The following is a 12,518-nucleotide window of genomic DNA, read 5'->3' on the forward strand; positions in this document are numbered from 1 at the left end:
CTCGCAGTTTGTGTGCAGCTAATCTCAGTCACCGTTGGCCCGGTCGCTGCCAAAGTGAGCACACACATTCCCTGGATGCCAATCTAGAACCTCTGCCCTAAATTTTTCAAATGGCCCTCATGGTGGCGCTATAACAGGCCCATTCGTCCTGAGTTTGTGTACAGCTAATCTCCGGCGCCGTTGGCCCGTTCGCTGCCAAAATGAGCACACACACTCCCTGGATGCCAATTCAGAACCTCTGCCCCAAATTTTTCAAATGGCCCTCATGGTGGCGCTATAACAGGCCGATTCGTCCTCCCAGTTTGTGTACAGCTAATCTCCGGCGCCGTTGGCCCGGTCGCTGCCAAAATGAGCACACACACTCCCTGGATGCCAATTCAGAACCTCTGCCCCAAAGTTTTCAAATGGCCCTAATGGTGGCGCTATAACAGGCCGATTTGTGTGGCCTGGTGGAGACCTGTGCTCGGAAGAGCACTGCTTCTAGTTTTTCATATCTGTTTCTCACACGCACACTTGCACATACACACACGCACACACGCGCACACACACGCACGCACACACACACACACACACACACACACACACACACACACACACACACACACACACACACACACACACACACACACACACACACACGCACGCGCACACACACACACACACACACACACACTATATATATATATACCGGTATATACATCACTTGTGGGGACATTACATAGACTTCCATTCATTTTTATGCAAGTCCTGTGGCCTTACCCTAACCTCTATCCCTAAACCTAACCCCTAACCCTAACCCTAACCCTAACCGTTGTGGGGACCTAATATTTTGTCCCCACAGTCAGAGGTCCCCTGCAGGTGACTGTGTGAGCATGCGTTTAGTCCCCATAAGTATAGCTAGACAAACTCACACACACACACACACACACACACACACACACACACACACACACACACACACACACACACACACACACACTGCACACATGCAGTGTGTGTGTGTGTTTTACTTGGTTTTACACATGTTTTACTTGGTTCCCCGAAGAGAATGTTGACAATACAAGTTTTGTTCCTATTATTCAATGTAATGTCACATTAAAAGCAAGCAAGATGTTTCTGCTAATTTCTCGGTCCACCTGGTTCTTCATCCACTGAGGCTTTTAAGTGAACACACTGTGAATGGCTAAACACCGCGCTCTCCAAAGATAATTATTTGTTATACTATTTTCACTCCTTCAGCAGAATAGAAATGTAATCAGTGCGTTTCAGAATAGTTGTCACACCAATAAAGCTCTGCCATTGAATTAGACTTCAAGGATTTCTCAGAGAGGGAGGGAATACAAAGCAAAGCACAGGGCAGAAAGAGACTCAATAACAGGGTGAAGCTAGTTTCATTCCTTTGTTTTTCTTTATCTGTTATTTGACATATTTGGCCCTTTGGCTGTTTTGAAATGTGAACAGTTGTTTTGCAAAGGATGTTTATGCCTCTGCAAATTACGTTCTATCTCACTGTAGCAGCTGTTTTAATGCAAAGCATTTTACTATGAAAAAGTGATAAAATGTTTTAATCTGTTGTTTTCGCTGTTTTCATTCCAGATCTCGTGAGCCTTGAAGGCTATGATAGCGAAGGACCACATACTCCAGAGACTGACGACTCAGCAGAGGTAACAAACAAACACGCACGCACGCACGCACGCACGCACGGCACACACACACACACACACACACACACACACACACACACACACACACACACACACACACACACACACACACACACACACACAACCGGAACCGATAATCCACAAAACTTTCAAAAGTTCAAGCTAAACTACTTTCATTGTTAACAATGACATATTTTAACGTTTGTTTTCTTCTTTTGGTTATTTGACCAGGGAAAAGGGAAAGCCATCAAGCCACCAGAAGAAGAAGACTTCCAGACCATCAAGTTGATTAGCAATGGGGCATATGGGTAAGAAATGGGATGTATTTTAGACATTAAACACATTATTTAATGTTTTTATTTTGTTCTGTCTTGGTGTTTTAATGCTTAACCACGAGCTAGACCCTCTGTACTTAGTAAAACAGACCTTACTTGGCACTGTACTTGGTACGCTATTTCCCCCTCGGCTCTAATCTCTTTGCATAAAATTGCAGATTTACAAACAATGCTTGTAGATCTGCTGTTTCCGTCAAATGTTCCCCCCGGGATAGGGATGCTCGCGTTCAAGTAGCTGTTTTATGTAAAGCACTTTCAGTGGCCTTGTTGTTGAAATGTGCTATTACAAATAAATTCACCTTGCCTACAGCCTTAAACCTTAAATGTAATCAGCTACACAGTATACAATCTGTCTGAATGGATACGGAATATACCGTGTCACCGAGGCACCCCTACATTATTATATTCATAATTTTCACTCCCAGCACCTTATATTTATAGCACATTTTAGTGATTATGTTGCGAGGGAAACAACATAATAGCCATTTTGGTTGGAAAATAACGTTGTACTTCAAGTTTAAAATGATACTAAATATATTTTTAAGTGTCCAAATAAATTCAAAATATTATCAAATTATCTCGCGGCACCCCTGGACTGCCGTCGCGGCACCCCAGGGTGCCCCGTCACCCACTTTGAAAACCCCTGCTCTGAGGATGCACATGACATCGTCCGCTTCTTTTCACCTGACAGTGAGCAGTTTCACTGGGAGGATGTACTGTAAAGTGTGCAGAGGAACACGCTGTGCCTCCTGTAGTTCCGCTCTCTGCTGAACAGGCGCTCTAACCAGCCTGTAATGCAGTGACAGCCAGGAACACAAACACCGCCAGATGTGATTCATTGGAGCAGAGGTCACGGACATACAAAATTTGTGGACAATAATATTGCCAAAAACACATAAATAGCTAGCCCTGAATGACCATAACAGGTCTGTAACTCTGAGAGTGTTCAAGCGGGTCCATTTGGTTCAAACTCAGAGTTAAGGGGGTCCTTGCAAATGAAACATTTGAGAACCACTAGTATGCCATACTCCTAATATTCCATAGTGTCGTGGTAAATAAGTGTCCTACATATTCTGAAGAAAACCTGGAGACTTTACTTAAAATGAGTAATTGGGTCTTATGATGAAAATGTGTGAAATGTGTGATTTTCCATTGACAAAACCAAGTCTTGCCATGGACACATCTGTCCGTGTACGGACATGTTGATGACCCCTGCTTTGGAGTCAACTTTACCTCTCTGTGCAAGTTATTGGTCTATAACCTCTCTCTCTCTTACTCTCTCTCTCTCTCTCTCCCCCCCTCCATCTATATCTCTCTCCTCTCATGCAGAGCTGTCTACTTGGTGCGGCACAGGGAGACGCGTCAGCGTTTTGCCATGAAGAAGATCAACAAGCAGAACCTGATCCTCAGGAACCAGATCCAGCAGGCCTTTGTAGAGAGGGACATCCTCACCTTCGCTGAGAACCCCTTCGTCGTCTCCATGTTCTGCTCCTTTGAGACTCGGCGGCACCTCTGCATGGTCATGGAGTACGTGGAGGGTAAGCGGTTTGAGGGGATGTTATTTGGCCGATGTCTAGGGTTGTCACAATTATTACCTACCGGTAATCATCTAATCGTGATTATTTGACATAATCGCGATTATTTTTCATAATCGTCATAATCGTTTCCATGTTGAAAATGTTCATATTATTGTTTTTTAAAGTGAAAAATAGTGGAAATAGCAGATCTACAAACTCACAACGTGTCGCATCGTGACGCGTTGTGAGCTTGTAAATCGGCTATTTCCACTTTCACTGTTTAAGTATAAAGTTGTCAAATATGTCAGTAATTTCTTTGTATATTTTTATGTGACATATCTACCATGTACAAGTTCAAAGCCTAAAAGCCAAACAGAAATGTGATTGTCAGTTATTTGAGTCACAATTAATCGGCATGTAAAATGTCATAATCGTGACAGCCCTACCGATGTCCTCAACTTGGTCTGAATCTTATTTCAGAGGTTGTGTATTCTCGATGTATCATTCCACATTCATTTGTTTGTGGTAACTTGACCTTTTTCTTTCTGCTCTCCTTTGGTTGTAACGGATATTGTTGGATGGATGTACTGGGTGTGCTTGGCACCCTTTTCAGAAGATTTCTCCACGTATTAGATCACTCCCACTTTATTTTGTGGCAACTTGAGTTTGCTGTTTCCTTGCTACAACAGATTTGGGTTATGTCTTGGTTGTGATAAATGCCTAAAGAACTTTAGATAAATGTGTTTCATTATGGAATCACAACATCCTTTCTCCTTTCTTAGCCCAGCACTTGATCATTCTGTTGTTGCATGAAACTGAAAAAGAGATCTGATCCACCTTTTTCATAGTGTCTATCACTGGTTCTCAATGTGGTCCGGGGATTCTCAGGGGTCCTTGGCGGGATTCCAGAAGGTCCCCAGCCAAATGATTGATATTTTGGAACAAAATGTACCCTTTGGTCAATTTATAGTACAAGTACAATCTGCCTGGTTCAATATAGGCTCAAATGAAAACATATAATATATTATGTACACGTATTGTTTATTATTTTATTCTAGGGATGCAGGAATATTTGTTCCATCTTATTTCTGGGCCTTGTGAGTTGGATGCTTGTAACGTTAGGGGTTGTATACAGATTCTACTTTTGAGCTTTTTGATATAAAGTGTCTTAAATGTCCTTCTTGTCCTTGTTTGACCCTTAGTATGATGGATGTCAGAGTATCAGATAAATGAATGAAATCAATAGGGTGAAATATAGGGAGAGCAATTACTCAGACTGTCTGTCTTTGATCTTCAGAAGGTGACAGTTTGAACAACTCCTATTTCACCAAGAAAGTCAGCCTAGGAAGTCAAAGTGAGTTAAATTGCCTCCTGTGGTCATAGTATTTCATGGTGAAACTAGAAGCAGTGCTCTTCCGAGCACAGGTCTCCACCAGGCCGTGTGTCCTGGTGGTGTTACTGTATAATAGGCCAATATAAAAAGGGTGGCATATGTTCTTCACCATAGATCTTTCATGGAAATCGGACGCTGCATGCATGATTTGAAGCATTGTGTTCCAAAAATGTGTTTTGCTAAAGTCTACCTGCTGGTGGCGCTATAACAGGCCAATGTGAAAAAAGGTAGCATTTGTTCCTTGACCTAGTGGGAATATGTGTGGCAAATTTCACGGTAATCGCAAGCTGCGTTGATGATTTGAAGCATTTTTTTCAAAAACTGAGCAATCCTGCAAACTTTGGAAGCTAATATTAGCCAATCAGGATGGAATATGAAATATCAGACGGATCGGACTTGATCACATGACTATAGAGATACTGTGTACCGATTTGCGTGATTTTTGGATAAAATCTCAAGGAGTAATATCCAAAAATGTGTTTTACATAAGTCGGCCCAAAGGTGGCGCTATAAAAGGCTGATGTGAAAAATGCAGGGTAAAGGTTTATCCTTAGACTCTAGGGAGTGCGCTTACAAAGTTTGAAACTTATCGGTGGAGTTATAGGTAAAACCACAAATCGGCCTGTTATAGCGCCACCATGAGGCTGATTTAAAAAAAAATAAGTGGCATTTCTTCCTCGGCCTAGTGGGAACGTGTGTGCGCGATTTCATGATAATTGCACTTTGCGTTTGGGATTTGAGGCATTTTGTTCCAAACGGCTCAGTCCTACAAACTTTGGAAGCCAATCTTAGCCAATCAGGATGGAATATGCAAAATCGGACAGATCCGTGTCGATCACATGACTGTCGAGATACTGCCTACCGATTTGTAGGATTTTTGGACAAAATCTGTAAGAGTAGTGCACAGAAATGTGTCTTGCAAACATCGGCCACTAGGTGGCGCTAGAAAAGGCCCATTTGAAAGATTTAGGGCAGAGGTTCTAGATTGGCATCCAGGGAATGTTTGTGCTCACTTTGGCAGCGACCGGGCCAACGGCGACTGAGATTAGCTGCACACAAACTGCGAGGACGCACGCACGGACACACGGACAGACGGACGGACACACGGACGGACGGAGGGGAAAACATACTCTCCCCCATGCCTTCGGCTGGTGGAGACAATAAGCTCAGTTGTTTCACAGCCCTATCCATCTTCTTCTCTTGTTGAACTCTATTTCCTGGAGGGCAGTTCCATGTAGCTACATGACTCCAACTGCAGCAGCAACTCTTCTATTAGCTGCTAGCTTACAGAAGCACTCAGCCATGAAGGGTACGTTTGTCTGACTCATTCATGATGACACCGCCATATGTGTGGGGTACGAGCAGGCATTGAGAATAACAGGCCAGAACAAACATTCACAAATGCACTCAAAATTATTTTAAAGCTGGAATCTGTAAGATTGATGTCCTTCCTGTGATTTGAACCCAGGTTTCCTGTGCAGGTAACACAATGAGCTATATTTCCGCCCTTGCCTTACCCCTTTTCCCTAAACGTCTTTGCCTGTTTATAGTAAAAATGGCAAAAAGGTTTAGGGTGGTAAGGTATGGATGAAAATAGGGCCCAATGTCTATGCCGCTTGGGTTTGGGTTTTGTTGTGTTTGGAGTTTCAGGCAATAACTCTTGTTAACAAGCAGTGCTCCTACCTTAACACAGGGTCTAGAAGATGTACAGTGGGCCTATCAATGGAAGAGCAACCCACTGCACATGTCGTAGTTATAGCAACACACTCAGAATGCTTAAAATAACGCTTTATCCACAAAATGGGCCAGGTGTACTTGATGTTGATGTAAATGTGAATCACATCATCACCTATCGTTCACTTTAGTCAGGGGTGAGATGCCATGGGCTCGCGTGGGCTCGGCGGGCCCACATTTATTTTGCTGCACGCACGCGCCTCATATGCACACACTAATTAACAATAAAAACAGCGTGCGCGCATGACATCATGAATTTAGAGGACCCACACTTCTAAAATCCATATCACACCACTGACTTTAGTGGAGGCTCAAATACCAGTGTGGTTAAATCTGTCGTAGTTGGGTTTTTGTCTGTGGGGTCAGACTCATGTGGGGCTTACTTGTAGTAGTGCAGTATAGTGAGCACACAGAAAATCTGAGACCTCGTACTGCAGCACAAGGCAATCGAGGGTCCATAAAAGCTTTGGACAGTCCAGTCTTTCTTTCTTTTCTTTTTCTTTTTGATTTTGGGGTATTTTTCTGCCTTTATTGATATATTTCAGTAGACTGAGAGGAAATGTGGACAGAGATGAGGGATGATACGCAAAGGTCGTCGGGATCGGGATTCGAACCCGCGACAGGCTGTAGTTACCAGCCTAGATGAACAGGCGACATCCTCAGTGTTAATTTGAACTCTGAGAGTTACATTCAGGATTTACTGTGTATTCCTACTGTCAAATAATATCACATAGAAGGATGCTTGCTACCCAATCTCCTGAAAGCAACTCAAACTAGAAAGTGTGGTTGCCGTGAAACGAGTCACACTTGCAAATGAATTCTGTCTTACCATTAGAACTTTCCCCATTCAGGTCAATGGGGAAAATTGTCTTTGTCCCTTTTATGCCCATATATGGAGATCCCTGATGTCAATAATATTAAGCCCATATCTTGGATTGCCCATATATGGACATACTGTGTCAGTCTCTTGTGGTCTATGACGTCAGATATCTATGATGTCAGTCATCTCCATATTTGGGAAAAGTCCAATTTTTGCATTTTCCCATTCAAGTCAATGGAGAAAATGTATTCTTTAATAAATGTAACTCTTAGCAAAATGCAAGCAGACGTGTCCCGAAGAAGCCGGTCACCAAAACTGTGGGAAGAATATAGTACAGCAAAATAAAGTTTATATCTGGAAAGAAGAAAGAAAGAAAGAAAGAAAGAAAGAAAGAAAGAAAGAAAGAAAGATGGAAGAAAGTCGCACAAGTACTAGTAACCCAAGGCTCTGACTTGGGAATAACCAATAGGTTTTTCTTTTCTCTCTTCTCTTAGGAGGTGATTGTGCCACTCTGTTGAAGAACATTGGGGCGCTACCTGTGGAGCTCACAAGAATGTACTTTGCTGAAACTGTTCTAGCTTTGGAGTACCTGCACAACTATGGCATCGTCCACAGAGACCTCAAACCTGACAAGTACGTACAGTATTTGGCATTTGGAATAGTTCTGACTGGAAAACAGTCATAACAATTCCAAATAGATTATGTTAAAGGATAATACTGGTGGTCTGGCATGTTCATGATTAACGGTATTACTCTGGGTTGATGAGCATTTTCTTAACCACTAGTCCAGTAAAAAATAAAGCTGAGGTTGGAAAAAATTGTGTTATTTAGTTTTTCAACTGATTCTGACAGGAAATTAGGTCTACTAGCCAGGATAAAAAATCTACCATAATCTGCTCACTGCAAATACCCACAGTGGCCAAATCAAGTTGGGCTCCCATCGACTTTCTATACAGGAGGAAAATACCCAGAAAAATATCTGCTTTAAGTAGGATGTGAGGGGTCTAACTGGGCATCCCACATCCCACTGTGTCTGTAGCTACAAAAGCACGCATGCACGCACGCACTCACTCACTCGCGCACAGCACATCAATGATAGCAGAATTTCTGATTATGGAAATTATCATCTTGAGACCCATAATTTGTGAATTAAATATAGGCATGAGCTGGAGCAATGTTGATTGCAAATTCAGAAACTCATATTGATGTGTAATCACTTAAATCCTATACTTAGTTGACCAGATTCACAAGGGCTCTACATGAGGACCACTCCTGTTTCCAATTAACACTAAAATATCTTTTGCGCAAAACTTTCTTGGCAGAATGTTAGCCCCACAATAGATATGCCGTGGTATTAAGCAGTTACTTTAGCACTACCGATATTTATTATTTCTTTTGTATTTATTTATTTGCATGCTTACTATTGTGATGTAGCAGATTTTTTGTCTTCCATAGGGGTTTGTCATGATGCTGAATCCATTGCAAGCATTTGTTTTGCACAAAAAACATTCATTGGCCCCAGAAAACACCCACAAAACTGATGAAAAGTGATGACTCATCACTTTTCATCACTAAACCATTATTTTCTGGGGCCATTTTTAGCCCAAGGAATGTTTTTTGTGCAAAACAAATGCTTGCAATGGATTCAGCATCATGACAAACCTAGTTAGACCCCTCACATCCTACTTAAAGCAGATCCTTTTCTGGGTATTTTCCTCCTGTATAGAAAGTCGATGGGAGCCCAACTTGATTTGGCCACTGTGGGTATTTGCAGTGAGCAGATTATGGTAGATGTTTTATCCTGGCTAGTAGACCTAATTTCCTGTCAGAATCAGTTGAGAAACTAAATAACACAATTTTTTCCAACCTGAGTGGATTTTTTTCTTACTAGACTACACCCCGACAGTATACTTATGTATGACACATTGTGGAAAAAGCGTGTTTGTAACATTCGTAACGGTTGTGTCTATCTATCTAGTCTGCTGATCACCTCCATGGGCCACATCAAGTTGACAGATTTTGGCTTGTCTAAGATGGGCCTCATGAGTCTCACCACCAACCTATATGAAGGACACATAGAGAAAGATGCCAGGGAGTTCCTGGATAAACAGGTAACGTGGTAATGCTGAGAGTGTAAATGTAACCATTTGTACACTTTCAGTTCTCATGTTAATCTGTGATGAAACTGTATTCAGAGACATTGGAATCCAATGTGGTTCAACTCATAATGGATGGTGTACATTACATACTGTACTCTGGGTCTTCAATCATGTACCATAGGTTTTAATATTAAAAGCGGTGCCTCATTATAAATAGTCCCCCAGGGGTCTATACTTAGTCCCCTCATTTTTCCCCTCTACACCACATGTCTGTCGAAAAAATAGAGCTTGTAGATCTGCCATTCTTTGCCAAATCTTCACCTATTTTTGCTAAACTTTCACCTATTATGACATGATAGGTAGCTGGGTTCATGCGGTTTATAAATGATTATCAGAAATGAAGACAGTGTCGTACTGCTGCTTCCTGTACTGAACTAGTGAATCGTTAATGTTCATTATGTCCCTCACAGTCCCATTTTGCAATTACAGTTAGGATGTACGCACTGAATTAATCTAGTCATAATTAATCAGGTCAACACATGTGTCCCCGCCCTGCCATCCAGCAGCAAGGCATCTGCTTGGCTTGTTTGTAAATCCACTCACATCTGCAGTTGAAACAGTCCACTCCATGGCTTTGCTTTCATCACCATATGAATGTTTGATTATGGAAGTATTTCTCAGACAGGACGATGTCTGTAGCTACAAAAGCACGCATGCACGCACGCACTCACTCACTCGCGCACAGCACATCAATGATAGCAGAATTTCTGCTTATGGAAATTATCATCTTGAGACCCATAATTTGTGAATTAAATATAGGCATGAGCTGGAGCAATGTTGATTGCAAATTCAGAAACTCATATTGATGTGTAATCACTTAAATCCTATACTTAGTTGACCAGATTCACAAGGGCTCTACATGAGGACCACTCCTGTTTCCAATCAACACTAAAATATCTTTTGCGCAAAACTTTCTTGGCAGAATGTTAGCCCCACAATAGATATGCCGTGGTATTAGGCAGTTACTTTAGCACTACCGATATTTATTATTTCTTTTGTATTTATTTATTTGCATGCTTACTATTGTGATGTAGCAGATTTTTTGTCTTCCATACTTCGTCCAACACTCTCTAGGTGTGTGGCACGCCGGAGTACATTGCCCCAGAGGTTATACTCCGTCAGGGCTATGGGAAGCCTGTAGACTGGTGGGCCATGGGCATCATCCTCTATGAGTTCCTGGTGGGCTGTGTGCCTTTTTTCGGAGACACGCCAGAAGAACTGTTTGGACAGGTCATCACAGGTTAGGAGAGCAACTATACACAACTTAAATATTACATTGTTAAAGGCTGTGACCCCCAAAATAATCATATTTTAACTGGGGACCCCCCACCCTGACAAGAGTTGAGGCATTACATTTTGTATAAAACGGTTCTATTGTGAAAATAGCAGATTTACATGCTCACAACGCCTCGCGTTAGATCGGCTATTTTCACAATTTCTGCCTCTAATATTTGACAATTTGGCCCTCTATACACTTAAACGTTATGTTGGTTTGTTTACAGTTGAGTGAGTTAATCATCTGGGGACCCCCGAAAAAAATTTGGGGACCCCCCAGGGGTCACACTCAGATGAATTGCCCAAGTTCAAGTGGCAGCTATTTTCCTTTTAGTTCACCCAAAGTATGAAATAAGAGCACATTGAACATGAATGTGGCAAAAGCTTATGGGTACTTTGGTTGCAGGAGAGCATACAACAGTAATACTGTTCAAAATGATAAACTATTGCCATGCAGACTCAAATGGATATGCGCTCAAATAGTCAAACTTACCATGTTTACAAGAGAGGGGCAAAGTCGGGCCCATTTGGTTAAATTTCTATCAATCATTTAGCTGGGGACACTCTGGAACCCCCTCAAGGACTCCTGGGGGTCCCCGGAACCCTACATTGAGAACCACTGCCCTATAGTACATTGAACTGAGAAGTGCTTCATCGTTTTAACTCTGATCCTCTGCTCTCTTTTTCTATTTTCACCAGATGATATCGTTTGGCCAGATGGGGATGATGCGTTGCCTGCAGATGCTCAGGCCCTTATCTCCACTTTACTGCAGACCAACCCGCTTATGAGGCTGGGCACAGGTACTACACTCTGGAAACATAGACAGTTTTTGGGTGGCAGCAATGTCCCATCCTTTCTAATAAGCATTCAGTTGAATGTGATTGGGGGTGCAAAATTGCATTGAATTATGTTGAAAGCAACCCTAACCTACGCTATAGTTAATTGTGTCATGCTTTTTTTTTACCCCCTTTTCTCCCCAATTTAGTCGTCATGGGAAATAATAACTCCCCACACACATTTTTTGTGTTGTCACTGCTGTTGTATCCTACTGATTCACCTGCCAGTGAGGAGCCCCCACTGGGAGGAGCCTCTGTCCTACTCCTCCCTATGCTAGCGTTCATATGGTTAAGGACAGTGGGAAGTCAAGAATATTTTTGGAGCGGTGAAAGCGCTCCCAATAGACAGGTATGTCCGTGGGTATGTGGGTGGCTGGGTGGCTGGCTGGCTGGCTGGGTGGGTGGCTGGCTGGCCATGTCCGTAGCCTGGCAATACCTTGAGTGGCCACACACAACACACTAGTTAAAGGAGGGGCGCTGTTTTGTGCAGGCCAGGCACACTCACCACTCACTCACAGGCACAGTTTACTCACTCACTCACTCACTCACTCACATAGGGTACAGCTGCTCAAATTCACCGCTCCACTTCGAACCGAGGTTTGATTTTTCTTTACGGAGACAGATTAGTAGGAATTAGGAAAGCATAGAAGCATGTAGCCCATAGGAGAGAAACCTTGGGGAGAATTCAATCCTAGTAGCTCCAGGGACGAATGTCTCAGCCACCGCACTGTCCGGTCCCGACTATTCGTCCATGACATTTCACATGCATTTGCTTTCCCCAGAT

The 12,518-nt window shown here is 42.6% G+C and overlaps 1 protein-coding gene across 1 annotated transcript in view; it reads left to right on the forward strand.

The window, feature by feature from the left end:
• Positions 1-12,518, forward strand: part of mast1a (microtubule associated serine/threonine kinase 1a) — a gene marked incomplete at both ends in the record, with an annotated part of 79,480 nt that overhangs the window by 52,421 nt on the left and 14,541 nt on the right. The window contains 7 exons of the mRNA XM_080722638.1: positions 1,597-1,664; positions 1,896-1,972; positions 3,329-3,537; positions 7,958-8,096; positions 9,442-9,574; positions 10,697-10,862; positions 11,597-11,698. Coding sequence (XP_080578764.1) covers positions 1,597-1,664; positions 1,896-1,972; positions 3,329-3,537; positions 7,958-8,096; positions 9,442-9,574; positions 10,697-10,862; positions 11,597-11,698 — 894 coding nt within the window. The remainder of the gene's footprint in view (positions 1-1,596; positions 1,665-1,895; positions 1,973-3,328; positions 3,538-7,957; positions 8,097-9,441; positions 9,575-10,696; positions 10,863-11,596; positions 11,699-12,518) is intronic.

This window comes from Nannobrachium achirus (assembly GCF_963921795.1).
Source record: "Nannobrachium achirus genome assembly, chromosome: 3".
NCBI lineage: Eukaryota > Metazoa > Chordata > Actinopteri > Myctophiformes > Myctophidae > Nannobrachium > Nannobrachium achirus.